We start from the raw sequence: 23,317 nt of genomic DNA on the forward strand, positions 1-23,317 counted from the left end.
TTAGGCACCGAGCTGGGACGTGGGAGAGCCCAGATCTAATTCCCCTGCTCCAACCACTCTCATTTACCCAGAGTGCAACAACTTCAACAGGAGGGACCGAGGAAGCTCCATGTCAGAATACCCCCTAGTTCAATGGTTAGAGCACTCCCCTAAGAACATAAGAACTGCCATACTGGGTCAGACCAAAGGTCCATCCAGCCCAGTATCCTGTCTACCGACTGGCCAATGCCAGGTGCCCCAGAGGGAGTGAACCTAACAGGTAATGATCAAGTGATCTCTCTTCTGCCATCCATCTCCACCCTCTGATAAACAGAGGCTAGGGACACCATCCCTTACCCATCCTGGCTAATAGCCATTAATGGACTTAACCTCCATGAATTTATCCAGTTCTCTTTTAAACCCTGTTATAGTCCTAGCCTTCACAACCTCCTCAGGCAAGGAGTTCCACAGGTTGACTGTGCACTGTATGAAGAACTTGCTTTTATTTGTTTTAAACCTGCTGCCCATTCGTTTCATTTGGTGGCCCCTAGTTCTTAAATTATGGGAACAAGTAAATAACTTTTCCTTATTCACTTTCTCCACACCACTCATGATTTTATATACCTCTATCATATCCCCCTTAGTCTTCTCTTTTCCAAGCTGAAAAGTCTCCTCATATGGGACCCATTCCAAACCCCTAATCATTTTAGTTGCCCTTCTCTGAACCTTTTCTAATGCCAGTGTATCTTTTTTTGAGAAAAGGAAACCACATCTGTACGCGGTATTCAAGATGTGGGCATACCATGGATTTATATAAAGGGCAATAAGATATTCTCCATCTTATTCTCTATCCTTTTTTTAATGATTCCTAACATCCTGTTTGCTTTTTTGACTGCTGCTGCACACTGCATGGCTGTCATCAGAGAACTATCCATGATGACTCCAAGATCTCTTTCCTGATTCGTTGTAGCTAAATTAGCTCTCTTTGTATTGTATGTATAGTTGGGGTTATTTTTTCCAATGTGCATTACTTTATTTTCATCTGCCATTTTGTTACCCAATTACTTAGTTTTGTGAGAACTTTTTTAAGTTCTTCACAGTCTGCTTTGGTCTTAACTATCTTGAGCAGTTTAGTATCATCTGCAAACTTTGCCACCTCACTGTTTACCCCTTTCTCCAGATCATTTATGAATAAGTTGAATAGGATTGGTCCTAGGACTGACCCTTGGGGAACACCACTAATTACCCCTCTGCATTCTGAAAATTTAACATTTATTCCTACCCTTTGTTCCCTGTCTTTTAACCAGTTCTCAGTCCATGAAATGGATACTTTAAACAGCTAACGATGCAGTGTATTCTCTCCATCTCCACTCTTGTGTGGGTTGAGTAAATATTCCTGTAGTCATTTTTTCCCCCACAGTTCAGAGTCTGTCCAAGACTTACAACTTCTCCCTTCTGTCTACTCCATTAAAAGTCTTTTCATGAATGTAAGGTTTGCTTAAAGATGATAAAGTCATTGCAGAGAAACTAAATAAATTCTTTGCTTCAGTCTTCATGGCTAAGGATGTTAGGGAGATTCCCAAACCTGAGCCGTCCTTTGTAGGTGACAAATCTGAGGAATTGTCACAGATTGAAGTGTCACTAGAGGAGGTTTTAGAATTAATTGATAAACTTAACAGTAACAAGTCACCGGGACCAGATGGCATTCACCCAAGAGTTCTGAAAGAATTCAAATGTGAAATTGTGGAACTATTAACTATGGTTTGTAACCTGTCCTTTAAATCAGCTTCTGTACCCAATGACTGGAAGATAGCTAATGTAATGCCAATATTTAAAAAGGGCTCTAGAGGTGATCCCGGCAATACAGACCGGTAAATCTAATGTCAGTGTTATACCAATAGAATAAAAACCAGCAGGATCTTATTAAGAGGGATAAGGCAAAGATGCCACATTTATTGTAAATATAATGATAAAGCAAAAGATAAAAGTAAACAATGTTGTTTTGACTACTTATTCCTTACACACACACACACACACACATATATATATATATTTTCATTCACACATCATTCATTCAAGTTCTGTATAGGTGTTAAAGTTACCAGCCTAGAAGTTGCTCATGCCAAGTTACTGCCCAGGTAACTGGAGCAGAGTCTGTGTCGGGTGCACCTGATGCTCCTGGAGGCTGGCAGCAGAACCAGAGACTCAAAATCCTCAGTCTTGAGAGTCCATTCTTATAGGAATTAATTCCTATGTTAGTCTATGGGAGCTGTTTCATCCTGCTGTTGCTGACTCAATCAGGGGATGGCACATTCCTGGTGGCTCCACACTGTCCAAAGTTTGTGTTTCTCATCCTTCCATACAAATTAGATGGGGCTACTATAAGGTGAGTGCATAACTGGCTGGATAACCGTACTCAGAGAGTTGTTATTAATGGTTCCCAATCCTGCTGGAAAGGCATAACAAGTGGGGTTCCGCAAGGGTCTGTTTTGGGACCAGCTCTGTTCAATATCTTCATTAATGACTTAGATATTGGCATAGAAAGTACGCTTATTAAGTTTGCGGATGATACCAAACTGGGAGGGATTGCAACTGCTTTGGAGGACAGGGTCATAATTCAAAATGATCTGGACAAATTGGAGAAATGGTCTGAGTTAAACAGGATGAAGTTTAACAAAGATAAATGCAAAGTGCTCCACTTAGGAAGAAAAAATCAGTTTGACACATACAGAATGGGAAGAGACTGTCTAGGAAGGAGTATGGCAGAAAGGGATCTAGGGGTTATAGTGGACCACAAGCTAAATATGAGTCAACAGTGTGATGCTGTTGCAAAAAAAGCAAACATGATTCTGGGATGTATTAACAGGTGTGTTGTGAGCAAGACACGAGAAGTCATTCTTCCGCTCTACTCTGCTCTGGTTAGGCCTCAGCTGGAGTATTGTGTCCAGTTCTGGGCACCGCATTTCAAGAAAGATGTGGAGAAATTGGAAAGGGTCCAGAGAAGAGCAACAAGAATGATTAAAGGTCTTGAGAACATGACCTATGAAGGAAGGCTGAAAGAATTGGGTTTGTTTAGTTTGGAAAAGAGAAGACTGAGAGGGGACATGATAGCAGTTTTCAGGTATCTAAAAGGGTGTCATAAGGAGGAGGGAGAAAACTTGTTCACCTTAGCCTCTAATGACAGAACGAGAAGCAATGGGCTTAAACTGCAGCAAGGGAGGTCTAGGTTGGACATTAGGAAAAAGTTCCTAACTGTCAGGGTGGTTAAACACTAGAATAAATTGCCTAGGGAGGTTGTGGAATCTCCATCTCTGGAGATATTTAAGAGTAGGTTACATAAATGTCTATCAGGATTGGTCTAGACAGTATTTGGTCCTGCCATGCGGACAGGGGACTGGACTCGATGACCTCTCGAGGTCCCTTCCAGTCCTAGAATCTATGAATCTATGGGGTGGATCCCACTTTACCCTCCAGGGGTTGTCTGGTCATCCACTTGACACATTCTTCGGCCGCTGGATACTCCCTTTCTAGGCTGGCACCTCCCTAACCATTCATGTACATCAAGCATTCATCAACATACATTCCATATCTTAACCATATTTTAATTTACTGTCTCCACCACTTTCGGGGTGTGTGCTAATTCATTTGAGACTCCTGGCCCTTTAATCACAGAGGGTGGGGGTCTGTCCTAGGAGCCTAATTGCTGTTACAATGAAGTGAAAGTCACTTAACGGCTTATAGCCTTTGTTTACATTGTATCAATTACTTCAAGAACAAAGTCAATTAACTTGTTTGTAAGTTTTACATAGTAATAAAGTATCTTTCACAGGATAGATATAATCAATGGTTTCTACAGACAGTAGCTTACAAGTTTTAACAGAAGACCCAAGAGATTTTTGTACTTGGTGAAACTGTTGGATTTTAAAGTGTGGGGGACAAATTATGGGGGGGGGGTCACTGTCACTTGGGGGAATCACTGTTAGTACCTTCTTTAATATCCCTATATCAGTACCGGACAAATTAGTTGAAACAATAGTTAAGAATAAAATTGTCAGACACATAGAAGAACATAAATTGTTGGGCAAAAGTCAACATGGTTTCTGTAAAGGGAAATCATGTCTTACTAATCTATTAGCGTTCTTTGAAGGGGTCAACAAACATGTGGACAAGGGGGATCCAGTGGACATAGTGTACTTAGATTTCCAAAAAGCCTTTGACAAGGTCCCTCACCAAAGGCTCTTACGTAAATTAAGTTGTCAGGGATAAGGGGGAAGATTTTTTCATGGACTGAGAACTGGTTAAACGACAGGGAACAAAGGGTAGGAATGTTAAATTTTCAGAATGGAGAGGGGTAACTAGTGGTGTTCCCCTGATTGGGGGGAGACCCCTCTTCAAATGTTTTCTCCCCCTCAGCCAGAGGGGGGAATTGAATCTGTGTCTCCCATACCCCAAGCAACCGGGCTACCAACAGGGCTAAAAGTTATAAAGTGGGCACCTCCTCCTCTGGCTGGATTTTGAATGGAACTCAATCTGGTAGGCAACCTCTGAGCATACCTACCGGATCGGGCCTCACATGACACTTAGGTGGTTGAACGTCTGTCTTCCCCTGGTTCATAAATTGCTCTAGGTCTAGGACTTAGATGGGAGATAGGCCTTCAGATGCCCTGAGGGGACAAAAGTGTCCAGAGACAGGAACATAGGAGCCTATAAAAAGAAGAACAGGAGTACTTGTGGCACCTTAGAGACTAACAAATTTATTAGAGCATAAGCTTTCGTGGACTACAGCCCACTTCTTCGGATGCATATAGAATGGAACATATATTGAGGAGATATATATACACACATACAGAGAGCATAAACAGGTGGGAGTTGTCTTACCAACTCTGAGAGGCCAATTAATTAAGAGAAAAAAAACTTTTGAAGTGATAATCAAGATAGCCCAGTACAGACAGTTTGATAAGAAGTGTGAGCATACTTACAAGGGGAGATAGATTCAATGTTTGTAATGGCTCAGCCAGTCCCAGTCCTTATTCAAACCGGAGTTGATTGTGTCTAGTTTGCATATCAATTCCAGCTCAGCAGTCTCTCGTTGGAGTCTGTTTTTGAAGTTTTTCTGTTGTAATATAGCCACCCGCAGGTCTGTCACTGAATGACCAGACAGGTTAAAGTGTTCTCCCACTGGTTTTTGAGTATTTTGATTCCATAGGAGCCTATGGAACTTTTACTCTGAAAAACTTTGGTGCTGAGTTTAGGCACTTACAGGGCTTGGCAGGAATTTTGTGAATTACACTGGAGCTAAAACTAGGATTTAGGGGTCTATGTCTGGGGTTTAGCACCTAAGTACCTTCATGGATCCCACGCAGAGAAATTAGACAAAAGAAGAGATATGCTTGTGGTCATGATGTACAGGCAATTACTGCACTCCACTTGGGAATTTTAGTCCAAGGTCACTTCATAACTGTTTCCTGTTGTATCAGTGAAAACTTAGCCTGCAAGTAACAGTAGAACCAATTAGTGTTTTTATAGAATGTATGCTGCACTTTGATAGACATTTCAGGACAGATTCTCAGGTGCTTGGCTGTATACAATACTATACAATGTACAGTGACCCTAAAACTGATATAACCAGTCCGGGACTGATTACAAAGGGGATCCTCTAGTGGAACAACAGAGTGGGTGCTTTTACGCACCTCCTTTGCCTATTGCTGGTATAGGAGGAAAAAGGGAGTTTAATCAGGCTGCCCCATAGCCACAGATCCTGTGGTTTTGGACCCTTCAGCTATCTTCAGACTGCTTCAACTTGATGCAGGGGACTGACCCCTTCACAAAACCTACAACAGTTTTCCAAACAAAATACTCATTGGAGCTACGGCAGTTTGCACCAAATAAGAATTAGCCTCTGAACTGCACTCTCTTCAGATTGCTGCATCTTGCTCTTCTGCCTCTGGGAAACAGAGGGAGTTCTCATCAGTTGGCTACCAATGGTGTCCATTCGCACATTTACTGTTTTTCAAGGAACATCAATATTCTTAAAGCTAACTTTCTAAAATCTTTTTCCAAAAACATTCTTTTTTCTTAAAATGGCACCACATAATTTACACAATTTATTTAGAGAAACGATTTGTGGTGGTTTTTTAGATGTTCTTCAAAAAATCACATGCTAAACATTTCAATAACTATTGCTAAGAATATTGACAATTCTGAAGTTAACATTCATTGCCTTTTAGAGAGGCTGCAAAATCTGACCTTAAACAAATTTAGCTCTAATCTTAACTACAAAGTTACTCTATTTCCATAATAAACTCAACTTAATAACTCAGTTTAGATCAGTCTCTAATCATAGCTGTTTTTCTCAAAGGTTTAAGGAATAACTATTAACATCTGGATGGAAGTTGTATGATACAATACACTGGATTTTTTGGTATATAGGCTACAAGTGGCATCTGTCTGTTTTCAGAGCTGTCATCAAAATCTTTCAGAAAATTCCTTAAATGATACAAAAATGTGCAAGTATGCCTTAGATAACCTTATAAATACATACATATCACAAGGAAGACATCTACTGTCAACCCGTCTTTAATGCAAGATTCCTACCTGACCAAGCACTTTTGTTGCTGTTACATGCATTAATTTGGAATTAGATAAACCAACATGACTGACACATATATAACAAAAAGAGCAGAAAGCGGGAATGAGAATGTGCTAATCTATTTCTTACTTTCCCTTGACAATTACGTGCATTTTAGTACCTGCTTGCAATTCCCTGTCATCTTTTATCTTAAATTATCTCTATTTAGTGGAGCAGCTATTCAAATTGTAGACATAAACTACTGTCTTGGTTATTCATTTTCTCTTTTCAGTTACATTTCCTTGAGAACAACTTATTGATACCGCCCTCCCCCCCGGGCCAGGCAGAGCGAGTCTTGCCACATGTGGTAATTTTCTTAAAGCCCCTGCTCCTGGAGTGAGGTGCTCATGGGAGACTCAGCTTGCATTGGAAAAGCACAGCAACCCACCCTCTTGCCGGCAGAGGGGAGCGTGGAAAGGGGACCCCAGTGCCCCTCCAGGCTCAGACCCAGGGGGATGGCTCCTCTCCCACACTGATGCTCTTCTAAAGCTGGTGATGTTTGAGCTCTGAGGGTTGGCGGGAAGGAACCCAGCAGCAGCCTTACTTGGAATTTTGGAGGTGGGTGAGCACAAGCTCGCCCACATCTAAAGGCCCCTTCCCCAGTCTTGCAGGAGGGACCACTGGACCCAGAAACCAACTGAATACATGGGACAACTAATGAATAACTGGGTCAGGAGTGAAGGGCACAGGTTCAAAAGGAGAGATCCAGAGGGGGACACTGAACATAGAACCCCAGACAGCGCCCACTGCTCCTCAAAGCTGTCTAGGGAGCCAACGGCTGCCGCCCAGAGGAACTCTGCCCGGATGTGTGAGACCAAGGAGGAGTGGAAATAGGCACCATAGTCGAAAAGCACCCCCTTGTCTAACATCCTCCTCCTTGTGTTCAAGATGGCCACTTTGGCCAGGAGGAGGCTGACGAGGTTGTCTCACGACTTGGTGGGGCCATGGACAGGGTGGGCAAATATAAACAGGTGTGGGGAAAAGTGCAGCCAAAACCTCAAAAGGAGGTTCTGGAGGAGCCTGAATAGGGGCTGCAACCTAGCACATTTGAGATAAGCGTGCAGCAGGTTCTCTCTCATGCCGCAAAAGGGGCAGGCATCGGGGATGGGGGTGAACCATGCCAGGTACACGCCTGTGCTCACGGCTCCATGGAGGAGCCCCCAACCGATATCCCTGGCGGGTCATGAGACCAGAGTGGAATAGAGGCTGGCCCACTGGGGTTCCTCACCCTCCACAGGTAGTAGATAATCCTGCCATTTGGTATCAGGGTGGGACATGAGTGTGAGAAAGTGAAACGTGTGGAGCAAGAGCATGTAGAGTTGTTTCCTTGGCACAGTTTGGAAGTGAACCGGCTGCAGGGCACACAGCTGGTTTGGATTGTGGAAGGGAGGGGGCCGGGAGGGCTCACAGGACAGGGGCCTGATGAAAAGGTCCAGAGGACCAGGGATGAGGGGTGGGCAGGGAGCACCCTCTCGCAGTACCCGCTCAAGGAAAACCTGAGAGGTGGACGACAAGGCTGCCCCCCACCTCCTAGAGAATGTGGGGGGGAGGGTGTCAGGAGGGTGGAGAGCCCCATGAGAGAATGTGGGGGGGGTGTCAGGAGGGTGGAGAGCCCCATGAGCCAAGTGAGCACTTCGGGAGCCACCCAGTTCCCCCCGTTATAGTCCAGAGGTCTCCAATACTGGTGGTTTCTGCCAGGACCGGACTCCGCCACCTGCACATGAAGGTAGAGGTTGTGTGGCAGGGGCTCTGCAAGTAGGTCCACCCTCTCAATAGTCACAATGGACCTAGTCACAGAGAATAGCTTCCAGGTCTAGAGGAGGTCCTGGCAGAAGACAGGCAGCTCAGAGAGGTCTCATGGAAGACCCCTCAGGTGGAGAAAAAAGAGCTACCGGATGTATCGGAGCCCTTGGAGGCAGGAGAGAAAGGCGTGCGCTCCACACTGGACTACCTGCACCATAAAAGCAATCTGCAGGGCCTGCAGGCAGACCAGCCCCTGTCCTCCCTCCTCCAAGGGAGGACTCAGGCTCCCTGCAGAGACCCAGTGCAGTCCTGACCAGAAGCACTCCAGAGCTACCCTCTGCAGACAGGCCAGGATCCCCGGGGGGGGGGCGAATCGCCCCACGCCCCAGGAGAGCAGAACTGGGAAGGCACCAAGGGCACGAGAACAAAGACCCGCTCCGGGGCACCAACCCCCAACAGCAGGCCCCGCCTCCCAGAGGAAGAAGCTCGATTTCTCGCGAGCTTTCTCCCAGCTCCTCAGTGACATCTCGCGAGATCTTCTTTACACCTCCCACCATTTCCCCCACCCCTCGTGAGGTCTCGCGACATTCCTTTGACTCCTCCCTTTTCCCGGCGGCCGTCGCCAAGATGGTAGGTAGAGGCGCGAGAGGCCCAGTTACCCCCGCGCGGCACGTTACACCCGGAGCCTCCGTGTCCTCTGGGCCGAGCTGCCGGGGGGGTTCTCGCGCCCGCTTCAGCCCTGGCCCGGGTCCCCGCCGGGCGGCGCACACCCCGGCCGTGGGGGGAAGCGGGCCGCCACCAGCGAGCTCTGGGCGGCTGGCGGCTTAAAGCCGGGCCCGACGGGGAAACTCGAGGAGGCGCTTTCCTGAAACTGGGATGCGCGGGATTGGGCCTGGGCCTGGGCCTGGGCCTGAGGGTCCGCTCCTGATACCTCCCTACGTACCGGGCACGTAGCCACCCCGTGCGCTCGGCCCCGCCACGCGCCTGCTCCGAGAGCGAGAGCGGGGGCGGCGGGAATTGGTCGGGTGCGTGGGGACCCTCTGGCTCTGCCCCGCCCCAGCGGCACTGGGCCCCTTCCTACCGGTACCCCGGGACACCCCGCCCCCACGTGCGGAGCGGAGAACCCAGCCACTGTGCGCAGGCGCCTGTTGTTTGTTCTGTTGTGGCAGCACGCAGAGACCTCAGTCAGGGATAGGGTCCCATCGTGTTAAGATCACAAACATGATCTTTTCCCAGGAAAGAGCCAGTCATGCAGCCGTACACACGAGGCTTGGATTGTCCAGTCCTTATTTGTTTCCCACTCTTGTCACTTGCTCTGCGTTTTTATTCATATATGTACTGTGGTTTTTTTTGTTTTTTCCTAGCCTTCCAGACTAAGGAAGACCAGGAAGCTGAGAGGACACGTTAGCCACGGACATGGCCGTATTGGTAAGTGCAGAGAACAGTTTCTACTATGCTTGTGCTGGAACTTAATGTATGGTACGTAATTTGATTTACAGTGTGCCTGGCAAGTATCACTATTTAGAACACCAATGAGGCAAAACAAGAGAGGTTCAATAATGGTCTGGTTAATGGCTATACATATCCAGTTCAAATCATATATTCCTCTATATAGTTCATGCTCATTGACTTGCTTTAAATCAACTCAAATGATGTCATAATGTTTGGTAGTGTATTCAGAAGTACATGTTGTTTTTCTTGCATCACAATACCTTTTAAAATTTCTTTTAGGCAAACACAGAAAGCATCCTGGTGGCCGTGGAAATGCTGGGGGTATGCACCACCACAGAATTAACTTTGACAAATAGTAAGATATACACCATCTTTTTCCTTCTACCCACTACTTTTGTGTATGTATTTTTAAAAAGTTACAAGGCAGTTCATTTTACCATATGTAGCACATACGTCATTTAGTAAAAGTATACAAACGTTGGATTTTGCTACAATACAAATAACCTTGCAAGAAAATTTGGCTGTTTTCTTTCATAGTCCTGTATATCCTTTATTAAATCTATGAAAAACCTTTTGTCCATCTGTTCTTTTAAAAGGAAAGTGTTAATAACAGGATCTCGGTTTTTAGTGAAAACAACGAGGAGTCCTTGTGGCACCTTAGAGACTAACAAATTTATTTGGGCATAAGATTAATTTGTTAGTCTCTAAGGAGCCACAAGGACTCCTCGTTGTTTTTGCTGATACAGACTAACACGGCTCCCACTCTGAAACCTGTCTTTTAGTGAGTTAGATATGGTAAAATGGCTTGTTTCGGAGCTTCTAGTGTATGTGTTCGTATCTTTTAGATTTTTTTTTTCCACGGTTAATTTAAGTTTGTAAGACACTAATAGTCTGCTCAGCTTTGATTCCACACTATACATATATGCAATGACAGTGGATGAATCAAACGTCTGCATTTCCTGGTTTTGGGAGGGTAAGAATCTTGTATTTAGACATTGCCGAGACTAGTGTCACGTCTAGACATTGCCCATTGTCATAGTTGTGCTTGAGTACTCGGAAAGTAACAACTAATCGCTGTTCATTGACTGTCACTACTTTCAGCTGTCAGTCAGTCACTGGGTTAGTAACAGAAGATCTGAAACTTCATTTCTCGTACAACAAAATCTCTTCTAAAGTCAGAGTTCTGCATGCCTATGAAATATAGAATGGGGCCCAAACTATTCACAAGAAAGAAGAGTTGTGACTTTTGCTATCAAACATAAATATTTCATTAATAAAATTCCATTTATAGATATGGAAAATGTGAATATCCCTCAAGAATATACAAATAGCAACTTATTTACATCGAACTTTAAAACTCTTGTGTATTTGTCTGTGTATAATTTTTCTGGACCCTATAGCTTGTTTAATATGTATATGATAAATGTTAGATAAACATACTTTTAACTGAGGTTATATTGATTTTTAGCACAGCCAATTCAAAAGAAACTAAAAGGAATGTGGTCTTATACTGTATCAAATATTTTTCCTCCCCAGTCATCCTGGTTATTTTGGGAAAGTTGGTATGAGACACTACCATTTGAAGAAGAACCAGAACTTCTGTCCTACTGTCAACTTGGATAAATTGTGGACACTTGTTAGTGAGCAGACAAGACTCAACTATGCAAAAAATCAGGCTGGATTAGCACCTGTCATAGATGTTGTACGCTCGGTAAGAGTGCTATTTAATCCTATCTTTAGAATCTATAGTTTCATATAAAATACACATTTTAAGTGATTAGAATGTTTGCTCATCTAGGAAATTAAACTAAATTATGGATAAATTCTTAGATCATTTGAAATGTCAGGTGAAAGACCTTGTGAGCATCTGACTTTGAGACGAAGTTCCATTAGTATGTTTTTTTGCTTCTTTTTTCTTACACAAGCCCTTTTTGTTTTTCATGAATTAGTATTAAAATGTTTTTCTCTGCCTGAAAGTTTAGATTCTCGCATTGTTCATTTTTAAAACTGATGCATGTAGTGATGAGAAGCTTACAGATCAGCTTTTAAAAGAAAATTGGAAGGGTCTATAAAGAAAAACCACTTTTATTGCTTGTTTTGGCCCACTAAAGTTGGCCTCTTTAGCACCGAGACTAGAGTCACATCCTAACACATTTCATTGTCTTGGTGTGCTATAGTCCTCGAAGATAAATTTCTGATCCTTATTCACTGGCTGTGGTGTTTAATATCTCAGTCAGCCACCGAATCAGAGACATTCATTAGTCAGCCTGTCAGGACAGGGGGAAGCAAAAGTGTCATGTGGGGGAAGACTTAGGTTTAGCAGCATCCTTTGGGACTAGTATTTTCTGGGCTGAGGAAACTTGGTCTGTTCATGGAGATGACAATAATTCTAGATTAACAATTTGGTCTTCATCTATTACTAATTTATATTGCAGTAATACCTAGAATCTCATCAAGGGATTGGGGCCCCATTGTGTGCTAGGCTCTATACAGACATCCAAGAAAAGACAGTCCCGGCCTGATGGAGGTTAGACTTGGGTTGAGATTCTCACCCTTGATCCTGCCCCTTTAGGTAAAAAGTTGGAGCAATATAATGGGGCTCTATGGCCTTGTCTACACTATACTTTTGTCGGCCAAAGATATGCAGGTTTAATTGAAACCACTGTTGCTTGTCCACATTAGCTCCTCGTGTTGGCACAATGCATCCACACTAACAGCTTTTGCACTGACACAAAGAGCAGTGCACTGTTGTAGTTATGGATCTGTTGTAGTTATCCCACTATAGTTATCAAATTAATATCTGTTAAGATCCATTATCCCACTGTGCAACTGGCCGCAGGGTGCTTTGGGAAGGGTTTGCAATGCCTCATGGGGCAGGTACAGCATCACATGATGCAGGTTTTCAATCCCATCTTTCAGGGGCATCCTAGTAGATTGTCAGCTGCTTTTTCAATGGAAATGGGGGGAGAGGAGGAAGAGGAGAGTGGTGTGTGGGCGGGAGTGGCATTCTGAGCTTGGTGCTGAGGAATGTCAAAGGCGCTGCTCTTTCCCCCCCCCCCCCCCCCCCAGCAGTCTGTCTGCCTCTCTGTTCCTAGTGCAGGGCAGAACAGGAGCATTCCACACAAATGATATCGCTCTTTGTTCCAGCACCTGGAGCTGTGAAAAGGGAGGGGTGCATGCCTGCAGAGCAGCAGAGATCAAAACAACAAGCAGAGCGGTCACAGCAGGCATTGTGGGATACTGGTGGTTTTATTTGGTCTTCAAAACAGAGTTTTGCCACCAAAAGCAGCTTTGTAGTGTATACACCACCCCTATTTTGTTGGTAAAAGGCAGCTTTTGCCAACAAAACTTTGTAAAGTAGATAAGGCCTAAAAGCCCCAGATCTGGTTGGGGGTGACCTAGACCACGAACTGTAGAAGACAGCTAGTTGTAAGACTGCCTTCCAGGGATCCCTTCACAAGTTGGTTGTGAGTGTGGGTGTGAACAAAGATGGCTTTAACTAAGCTGAGCCTCTTAAAGTTGCAGCACAGAATCTCAGGCTCTGTTCAACTTTTTCCAGCACCTTCAGCAATCTGTGATTTTATATCATTATGCACAATCAATCCAGTATCCTTCAGTTTCAGGAAGGCTAGTCATAGCTTTACCTCCTGGAAAGTCTGGAAAAAAGTACATTTTCTGGATAATATGCAAAAAAATTGGATTTTTAAATGACTACAGAAGTTTGAAGAATGAAACTTTCTGGAAAACTTAGCATAAATTGAGCAATAAAAGTCAAGAGGGAAACAGTGTGCTGCACTATTTTTGTTCTGAGCAAAAATGTGGAAATGCATATAGCACTCTGTTCTTCATAGACTGGAGTTAATTATGCAAGATGTGTTTGGTGAAATTAAAAGAAAAACAAGTTGTTTGTTGCCACACTTGAGTTTACTACTTATGTGCTCAAGTTCTGGAAAGATTCCATGTTTGTCACAACATGCAAAACCGCTGATATCAGTCGTGTTTGCAGTGTTGTGTCCATGTTGGTCTCCGACTATTAGAGAAACAAGCTGGATGACAATTTTTTTTCATTGAACTAATTTCTGTTGGTGAAAGAAAAACTTTCAAGCTGGTCTCTCTATCAGTCATGGTCAAGTATTAATTTGAATGGATCTGAATGCAAATATGGTGGTTGTACTTATTCTTTCTGCTGTTAATGGAGTTAATCTTTCCTTGACAGATGCATCTTCTCACTTGCATCAAAGTCCATTGATTTAGCCAAATTACACCTGTCACTGGTGTAGGTGGGAGAAGAATCTGAGTGCTGTACCTCTGGAGTTTTTAATGAAAATCTGTTTGTTAACTTATCTTATATCTTTCTAGGGTTATTACAAAGTCCTGGGCAAGGGGAAGCTGCCCAAACAGCCTGTAATTGTGAAAGCAAAATTCTTCAGCAGGAAAGCAGAGGAGAAGATCAAAGAAGTTGGTGGAGCATGTGTGCTTGTGGCATAAGAGTTTTGTATTTATTCAAGTTTGAATAAAGACACTATAAAATGAATGGCTTTCACTTTGATTTACCAAAATGTTTTTATGGGGAGATGTTTGCTTACCCAAATGTTTCTAAGGGCTGGTCCACACTAACCCCCCAGTTTGAACTAAGATACGCAACTTCAGCTACGTGAATAACGTAGCTGAAGTTGAAGTATCTTAGTTCGAACTACAAGGTACTTACTGCGGGTCCACACGCGGCAGGCAGGGTCCCCCGTCGACTCCACATACTCCTCTCGCGGAGCAGGAGTACCGGTGTCGACTGCGAGCACTTCCGGGATCGATTTATCACGTCAAGACGCGATAAATCGATCCCAGAAGATCGATTGCTTACCACCGAACCCGGAGGTAAGTATAGACGTACCCTAATACTTAATCAAACTTAGGCCCTGTCCGTACCATAACTTTTTTTAACCAAATTTGTGACACTATTGGCATGGGTGGTTCTCAACAAGATTGATGTCTGCCTGCATAGCACAGATACGTTAATAGTTTTGCTTCTGCTGGTATTTTTGCTTTCCTGTAAGGACATTAGTCTCCTGCCGTTTGGATAGGACCCTTGAACCACATTTGTGTAACTGGTTTGATTGGTGGCCTGTCCTTCTAGCACTCTGTGTTGATACAGTATTTCCCAGAATTGCCCCATTTTCTGTTAATGCTGTTTTGTGCCTCCAGAATTCTGTTCTCTCCTGCAGTTGTATTCTGAGTAATATGCACATAGGTGTGATAGAAAAGCTGCCATGTTGACACAAACTGAACTTGTAATCAGCTAAGGTGGCATTGCTTGTAAGTGGTTTACAAAACTATTAGTTAAAACAGGGTGGGCAAACTATGGCCCAGGGGCCGGATCTGGCCCGTGGGATTGCCCCATGCTGCTCCTGGAAGTGGCCAGCACCGCGTCCCTGCGGCCCCTGGGGAAATATGGGTGCAGAGGGCTCTCTGTGCCGCAGCTCCCATTGGCTGGGAATGGGGAACTGTGGCCAATGGGAGCTTTGGGGGAGGTACCTGCAGGCAAGGTCAGTGGACAAAGCTATCTAGCCCACCCCTGCCACGGGATGCAGAAAGGTGCCAGCCGCTTCCAGGAGTGCCATGGGGCCCAGGCAGGGAGCCTGTCTTAGCCCTGCTATGTACCACTGCGTACTGCTGTCACGCCGGAGCTGCTTCAGGTAAACGGTGCTGGGCCAGAGGCTGCATCCTGACCCCAACCCCCTTCCCTGAGCCCCCTCCTGCATCCCAATCCCCTGCCCTACATTCATGGCCCTGCAATTTCCCCACCCAGATGTGGCCCTTAAGCCAAAAAGTTTGCTCACCCTGAGTTATGTTGACAGGCCCTCAAGCCCTAATACACTTCTACCCTGATATAACGCTCTCCTCAGGAGCCAAAATATCTTACTGTGTTATAGGAGAAACCTCATTATATCAAACTTACTTTGATCAACTAGAGTGTGCAGCCCCAGTGCGCTGCTTTACTCTGTTTATATCCAAATTTGTGTTATATTGGGGTAGAGGTGTACTTAATATTCCACTTATCTTGCCACAGGCATTGTCCTATTGGTCAGTTGAGATGTCTTGGTTGCAATGTGCCTGTCCCTGATGGTGGGTGCAGTGGGATACTGACTGCCAACACCTCATTCTAGAAAAGGCATGCCCTATTTATCAGCACTACAGATGGGAATTAGCCAACTCTCCTTAAATTTTTGTGCCAGTGAAATTTAAGGAGAGATGGCTAATTCCCATCTGTAGTGCTGATAAATAGGGCATGCCTTTTCTAGAATGAGGTGTTGGCAGTCAGTATCCCATTGCAACCAAGACATCTCAACTGACCACTAGGACAATGCCTGTGGCAAGATAAGTGGAATATTAACAATTTCACAATATATCTTCCTAACTCATGAAAGGGTATATAAACTTGCTTTTTATAGGTAGTTATGGGTAAGTCAGTTAATAACCATATCCTTGTTTGTAGAATGAATGCAGTAATATGTACATCATAGTGTTAAGGCTAAATGAATTCACAAACACCTTCAACATTCTGAAAGTTAGCATATAAATATACACCTTTACGCAGATATACCACTGTCCTTGGGAGCCAAAAAAATCTTACTGCATTGAAGGTGAAACCACATCATATCAAACTTGCTTTGATCGACTAGAGTGTACAGCCCTGCCCTCCCAAGCACTGCTTTACTGCAGTATAGCCGAATTTGTGTTATATCAGGGTAGAAATGTATTGCTTTATCATTGCATTTGGCTCACTGCATTCCTAGGACTTCAGATCTTAGATTCTAACACTTTAAATCAAGTGGTTTTATTTGTAAAAGTGACTCAAATGGGTAAGCAGTACTCTGCACCCAACCAAAAAAGTTTTCTGTAGATATAGAATATGCTGTATGTTCACAATATGGTATCAAAAGATGCTAAAGAGTAGTTCTATGCAGGCAAGTAATTAAATGGCTGCTTGGATGTGAGCTACCTCCCCTTTTGTTTACCAGCAGTAGTCTCTAAGAATGACTTCAATCTATCACGCACTTCAGTTCAACCTACAGGACTGCTAAGGTAAGTAATTTAATATTTCAACAAAAGTTGAGGGAGCCTTCCATACTGCTTTCCAAAATGCAAGAGGGTCTCAGTATTCAAAAGAGGCTTAAAAGTAAATCCATTATGGCATAATCTTAACTGTGGAAGTTTTCAACATTACACTTTGACTTGAAGTTTATTTTAGCAGTTAAATAGGAAGCGATTGCTCCTAAGATTGTGACTAACACTCATAAGAAACAGCTAATACATAAATTAGTAGTTGCTTGTTGTGGTGGAGTACTCAATAGGACTGTGGTCTCAGCAATATTCACAGAAGTCAAAATCTAACCTTCCCCCCCAAAAAACATGATTTGTTTTGAAACTAACTTTAAAAAAAATAATAATTTCAGACATCTGATAGTCTTTATTCAAACTTGATTAAAAAATCTTTTATGCCACAAGCACACAGGCTCCACCAACTTCTTTGATCTTCTCCTCTGCTTTCCTGCTGAAGAATTTTGCTTTCACAATTACAGGCTGTTTGGGCAGCTTCCCTTTGCCCAGGACTTTGTAATAACCCTAGAAAGATACAAGAGAAATTGGCATAAATAATATTCAGGAAGAACTATAATCCTCTGCATCCACAATCTTTAATAGTAATTGGAGAGAAATACAAACAAAGTATCAAATTTTAATGAAGAAAATGCAAATTTGGTCATGACTGATGTTTGCAATTCAGTCGTTTTGCATGGTGTGAATTTATCATCAAATACTCTCAAAACGTAAAAATTACATCAGCTTAAAGCTGTACAGTTTTGCCAAGAATTTTAATTGTTCTCTTTGAATTTTACAAACATCTGTAGATAATGGAACTCTACACTCCATGAAGAAAGTTATTTACATATCAGATTCTTCATTTTAATGGATTTTGTTAACCAACAACCAGCTAAAGATAGAATTTTGGCATAGTTTTCAACAATCCTAACAAGAGTTTAGCATTTCATGATACACAATAAAGCCCATCTTATCTCTTGGCTATTGGAGAGCTTATAATTATTCAGCTTCCCCCCCAATAGACATCAGTAGGGCTAGCTGCCTCCTTTTGATGTTGGAAAACGAGTCTAGGAAACAACAGAAAGCAATTGCTTGACTAGTTAACATCTTCCAACAGATGGTTGGTTCTATTAAAGATGACACCTCTTCTAGATCTAACAGTAGTCCTTAAGTTGGTCATAAGAGTCTCCCATATGGCTTTGTTTTGACCTACTCTAACCAGGCTGGCTGAAAGTATCAGTTGTAATTAAAACAATGTTACTGATCAGGTGACTGACTGAGGCATAACACACCATAGGCAGTGAATATAGATCAGTAGTCTTTCTCCGAGAACTATAGCACACCAAGACAATGAGAAGTGCCAGGATGTGACTCTAGCCTCGATGTGGAAAGGCTAACCCACATTACGCTGGAAAATTACATGCACTAAAAGCTCTAAGGCCATGTCTACACTACCACTTATGCCGACAAAACTTATGTTGCTGACATGGTTACACTGGCATCCTCCAGTGGTCTCCTAAAGCCGATACTTATAACTGATCTGAGCAGTTGCATGTAAGGCTTCATGTCTGTCACAGATTCTGTGACTTTCCATGACCCCCGTAGCAGCCGGTGCTGGCTTAGGGGCTGTCCAGCTTGGGCCCTGGGCCAGTAGCAGCAGTTTGGGTGTAGGAGGGTGCTCAGGTACAGGTCAGCGTTTACCTAGGCAGGGGATCCCTGGCTCCCACTGGCATGTCCCTGCAGCTCCAACTGACTGCAGAGTCAGCACTTGTGGCACGAGCAATGCACGGATCCCCCCTGGCTGCCGCTCCCCCTAGGAGCCCTGGGGAAATGCTTGTTGGAGCCAGGTAGGGAGCCTGCTGGCCCCACCCCCAGCAGGGGTCCCAGGGCATGCACTGCCTCCCCCTCCCCCACCAGTTTTAGTGAGGGGTATGTAGTAAAAGTCATGGACAGGTCATGGGCTGTGATTTTTTATTTACTGCCCGTGACCTGTCCATGACTTTTACTAAAACACCCATGACTAAAACCTAGCCTTAGTTATAGGTGCACAAGGGGAGAGACAGACTCCAGTAAGACTGAGTTTAATGTGGAGAGTACTGATTACATACATCACAGAAGCTAGTTCAAAGTATTTTTCTTAACTGTGAACATTAAATACTAGGGGGAAATTATTTTAAATTTGTTTTAAAAAATGTTAAACACAAGCCAAATAAAGATGAAAAATACAGTGGCACGTATTTAAGCAGAATTACTTTCATACAGTAGATCAGTGAACAAGACCCTAGGCAAAAAAAATAAATGCAACCAATTCCAATGTGAACGTATGCCAAGTAAAGCACACTTACTGAGCGTACAACATCAATGACAGGTGCTAATCCAGCCTGATTTTTTGCATAGTTGAGTCTTGTCTGTTCACTAACAAGTGTCCACAGTTTATCCAGATTAACAGTAGGGCAGAAATTCTGGTTCTTCTTCAAGTGGTAGTGTCTCATACCAACTTTCCCAAAATAACCAGGATGACTAGAAAGAAAAATCAATAAGACATTCTATTTGGTTTAAATTAGAACTATTGGGGTTTCAAGAATGTTAAATGCGTAAACAAAGTATTTTTTCAAGCAGCTGAAGTTTTATTATTTGGATTTTTTAAATCTGGACTCATGCATAAGAGACTACATGTGAATGAAATGTTTGTGTACATTTCATAACAAGTATCTTCAATACACACATTAATATCATCTAAATTGTCCCTGGTTCTTCTTACTAATTTATCAAATAAGCAAAACCTGTGACAGAAAAGGAAAATAAGTAGAGAAATACTGTATTTGAAGTGTTATTTGCTGATGTAATCAACTGTTCTTATATTTCAGTGATGATCACATTTTCTGAATCTACAGTTTAGTATTTTTGTAAGCAGAATTCACAACTTGTACATCCTTTCTGATTAGTTTTGATTCAGCCTGCAATCTCTGTCCACCCAAAGCTTTGGAATGGAGGTCTAGGCCTTGTTACTAACCTGGTGACTGACTGAACTACTAATAGGGACAGTCAGTGAATAAAGGTTAGTCGTTATTCTCCGAGTACTCTAGCACACCATGACAAGAAGCAGTGTCTAGATGTGACTCTAGTCTCGGACATCTTGAAATACATATCTCTTGCCCCATGAATGTTAATAAGATCCGGATAATGTTACATTTTCGATCTGTATGGTTACCATATAGTAACATTGCAGTGGCTCAGATCTGAACAGACTACTGGTATCCCAACCTTTAGTTAACTAAGTTCTAAAAAAACCCAACACGTGAACAGTTCTGAAATATTTCAGAGTAGCAGCCGTGTTACCCTGTATCCGCAAAAAGAACAGGAGTACTTGTGGCACCTTAGAGACTAACAAATTTATTAGAGCATAAGCTTTCATGGACTACAGCCCACTTCTTCGGATGCATATAGAGTGGAATAAATATTGAGGAGATATATATACACACAGAGAGCTTGAACAGGTGGGAGTTGTCTTACCAACTCTGAGAGGCCAATTGAGTAAGAGAAAAAAAACTTTTGAAGTGATAATCAAGATAGCCCAGTACAGTTTGATAAGAAGTGTGAGAATACTTACAAGGGGAGATAGATTCAATGTCCAGGAAAGCTTATGCTCTAATAAATTTGTTAGTCTCTAAGGTGCCACAAGTACTCCAGTTCTGAAATAATTACCCCACTCTGAACTCACCAACATTGTTAATCATACTAATCTGTGGAAAGAAGAAGTGCGTTCACAAAAGAGGACTATGAAGCGCTGCCTTGTTACAAAGCCTGTCCGTTTACATGAATGGTTCAAAATGCCCACTATGGAAGCTAGTTCGCCACGTGACATCTCAACATGGCCAGGAAACAGAGGAAGGACGAGGCATGGTTTTTAGGTGCCTTACTATTTGTCAAAGTTAATCCTGTGGTGGTGCATACCCCCAGCATTGCCACGGCCACCGGGATGCTTCCTGTGCTTGCCTGGAAGGAGAGACAAGAAGAAATCGTGATGCCAGAAATGCGGTACGTCGCTGAAGTCCCCGAGAGGCCCGCTCCTGCCCAGCAGGCACCGTGCGAGCGGGGCTGCAGCCTGTTACTGCACGGGGGGGAGGGACACGTCCCCCAGGACGGACCCGGGTCCAGCGGGGGAGCAGGGGACGCAGACCCGACGTGGGGCTGCGCTCTGCACTCACCGATGCGACCGTGGCCGTGGCTGACGTGTCCCCTCAGCTTCCTGGTCTTCCTCAGTCTGGAGGGCTGCAGAGAGCAGAGCGCGTTACCGAGCGGCCGGGCCGGAAAGCGGGGCCCGCGTCCCGCCTCCTGCCCGGGCCCCCTCGGGGCTGAAGCTCCCCGGCCTCAGGGCGACGCGGGGGAGCCGGGGAAGGCTCCGGGCCCTGCGCGCTCCCCCTCCCTCCGGCCCGGCGGGGCCCGCTCCCCCGGGAAAGTGGTAGCGGGGCGGCCCGGGCGCGCGGGGAGCCGCGCGCGCCAGGCTCCCCCCTCCCGGCTGCTCCCCTCAGCCCTGCCCGGCCACGCGGCCGCAGCCAGCAGCTCACCATGCTGGCGGCGTCGGGTAAAAGAAAGAAGAGGGGCTGATGTCTCGCGAGAAGAGGGAAGTGGCGGGCGGAGGAAGCAGAAATGAAGGCATGGGAGCGGAGCCTCTCGCGAGATCTCAAGCAGCCTATTTCCGGTAGCGGGGTTTGGGAGGAGCCGAGTGGAGCTGGGTTAGCGAGCGAGCGTTTAGCGTCGCTAGGTCCCAGCCCGTGTCTGGGCATGATCGGGCCATGCGGGCCCTCGCTCCCCCTAGGGGTCTTCCTCCGCCCGTGCTCTGGGCTGGGGGCTCTGAGCCCGAGCTGCTCCCCGTTTGGGCTCGGGGCAGTGTCCCCTTGCCGCCCCCTCCCGGGGGTTCCTGAGCTGCTCACTCTGGTCCCATGACGTTACCACCAGGCTGCTGATGCTTGTTGGCCTCCCTGAAGCTCCAGCTCCTGGAGTCACGGGGCTAGGGAACACTCGGTTTGTACGTTGTGTGTCAAGTAGCGTGGTGGCCCTCCTTGTGCGAAAAGCTTGAAAACATGAACCCTAAAGGCTGGACTGCAACAAAGAGCACCCCGCCTTTCTTATTTTATAAAAAACCCAAGTTTTTCAGGCAAATGATTTTGTGGGCGTGTGGTTGGAAATAGTGTTCCTGTTGCACCGCAAGAGCTTGCGTGGCGGATGCTGTGGGTTTGTACTTAGAGCACAGGATATGGATTCAGGCGTTCTAGAGTCTGTTCCTGGCCCTGTGACAGATTTGCTGTGTTACCTTCCGCAAGCCACTTAACTCCTATGTTCCTCAGCTTTCCCACAGATACAATGGAGATGCTCTTTACCTTGTCTGGGTGGTGTGAATATTACTTTCTTAATGTTTTAAAAGGCTTTTAGAGTATTCCAATGGAGATTGCTATACATGTGCAAAGTAGTCAGTTCTTTCTTTATAAAATAAATTCACTCCCAAAATGAGACCCTTTGGGTATTGTCTACGTGGTAGCAGGGACTGAGCCTTCTAGCCCCCCTAGAGAGACTTGTGAAAGTAGGGTTCAAGCAGGTGCACTAACAATTAGCAGTGTGGATGTTGCATTTCAAGTGGCAGTTCAGGCTCTCAAGCCTGCCAAACCCTGTGGGTCTAAGCTCAGGTTGCTATCCTGAGTTTTCATTGGAGCCACAACATCCACACTGCTATATTTTAGCTCAAGCCCTGTTAGGGCAATTCTGTCTACCTAGGCTGTGAAGCTTCCTCCCAGCTGCAGTGTAGACGTATTCTATGTGGCCAGGTGTTAGCCCAGAATAAATTTTCATGGTTGAGTTATAAGCTCATGCAAATAGAGTGTAACAGTAGAAATATTTACAGTTCTTTGGCTGTTCCAAAACCTTCAGACTCTGCTATAAACCTAGTTTAAAATGGCTTGGGCTTACTGATAAAAGATTATTGTTTTTGCCAAATAATTTTGGTTTAAAACAAGTGTTTTAACTATTTATACTTTAGTGAAAACATTGCCTGTTAATTACAACTAATATTTTTGTTTATAAGTGGATTTTTTTACAGTTCACTCCAAAGTTTTCCATTAAATATATGATATGTCCTTTAATACTTGCTGCTTAGTACAAATAAAAGTGGGGAGAATGACATAGGAGAAACTGTTACTAAAATATGACAATATTTTTTTTTTAACTTTGAGATCCTGTATATAAATGTTTAGGAGCAATTGTGAACCTGAGTGGTTTTGTCCTTTACAGTCTTGTACTATACATTTGCTGAGGTGTCTAGTAACCTATTTCCAGCAGTATATCATAGTTTGTAATAAAGCTAGTTTTTTACCTTTCCGTTTACAAATTACACAGAAATAGAATTGCTGCACACATATGACCTAA

At 44.2% G+C, this 23,317-nt stretch overlaps 2 protein-coding genes and 4 non-coding genes across 6 annotated transcripts; 3 read left to right on the plus strand and 3 right to left on the minus strand.

Annotated features, from left to right (window-relative positions):
- Nucleotides 1-8,783: 8,783 nt before the first annotated feature.
- LOC117877208 (60S ribosomal protein L27a) lies at nt 8,784-14,336 on the plus strand. Its single transcript, XM_034770087.1, has 5 exons — nt 8,784-8,980; nt 9,715-9,778; nt 10,082-10,157; nt 11,339-11,513; nt 14,162-14,336. Exons 1-5 carry the CDS (start codon nt 8,978-8,980, stop codon nt 14,288-14,290), a joined length of 447 nt encoding a protein of 148 aa, XP_034625978.1. The 5' UTR covers nt 8,784-8,977; the 3' UTR covers nt 14,291-14,336.
- On the plus strand, nt 10,800-10,934 carry LOC117877510. Its single transcript, XR_004645735.1, has one exon. It is a non-coding gene; the product is annotated as a small nucleolar RNA SNORA3/SNORA45 family (small nucleolar RNA).
- On the plus strand, nt 11,928-12,059 carry LOC117877508. Its single transcript, XR_004645733.1, has one exon. It is a non-coding gene; the product is annotated as a small nucleolar RNA SNORA3/SNORA45 family (small nucleolar RNA).
- Nucleotides 14,337-17,244: 2,908 nt separating the features above from the next.
- LOC117877210 (60S ribosomal protein L27a) lies at nt 17,245-21,569 on the minus strand. The gene is made up of 5 exons (XM_034770088.1): nt 21,466-21,569; nt 21,106-21,169; nt 20,818-20,893; nt 19,243-19,417; nt 17,245-17,422 (listed from the first exon to the last, which is right to left on the minus strand). Exons 1-5 carry the CDS (start codon nt 21,466-21,468, stop codon nt 17,294-17,296), a joined length of 447 nt encoding a protein of 148 aa, XP_034625979.1. The 5' UTR covers nt 21,469-21,569; the 3' UTR covers nt 17,245-17,293.
- Nucleotides 18,150-18,281, minus strand: LOC117877509. The gene has a single exon (XR_004645734.1). It is a non-coding gene; the product is annotated as a small nucleolar RNA SNORA3/SNORA45 family (small nucleolar RNA).
- On the minus strand, nt 19,898-20,029 carry LOC117877507. The gene has a single exon (XR_004645732.1). It is a non-coding gene; the product is annotated as a small nucleolar RNA SNORA3/SNORA45 family (small nucleolar RNA).
- Nucleotides 21,570-23,317: the final 1,748 nt, after the last annotated feature.

This window comes from Trachemys scripta, chromosome 4, assembly GCF_013100865.1.
Source record: "Trachemys scripta elegans isolate TJP31775 chromosome 4, CAS_Tse_1.0, whole genome shotgun sequence".
NCBI lineage: Eukaryota > Metazoa > Chordata > Testudines > Emydidae > Trachemys > Trachemys scripta.

Bases quoted from the DNA above. Each gene is read 5' to 3' on its own strand.
- LOC117877210 (XM_034770088.1), bottom strand. The intron at 20,894-21,105 runs GTGAGTGCAGAG...CTCTCCTTCCAG, and splicing joins CCACGGCCACGGTCGCATCG to GCAAGCACAGGAAGCATCCC. The intron at 19,418-20,817 runs GTAAGGCACCTA...TTTTCTTTCTAG, and splicing joins AGGATTAACTTTGACAAATA to TCATCCTGGTTATTTTGGGA.
- LOC117877208 (XM_034770087.1), top strand. The intron at 10,158-11,338 runs GTAAGATATACA...TTTCCTCCCCAG, and splicing joins AGAATTAACTTTGACAAATA to TCATCCTGGTTATTTTGGGA. The intron at 11,514-14,161 runs GTAAGAGTGCTA...ATATCTTTCTAG, and splicing joins TCATAGATGTTGTACGCTCG to GGTTATTACAAAGTCCTGGG.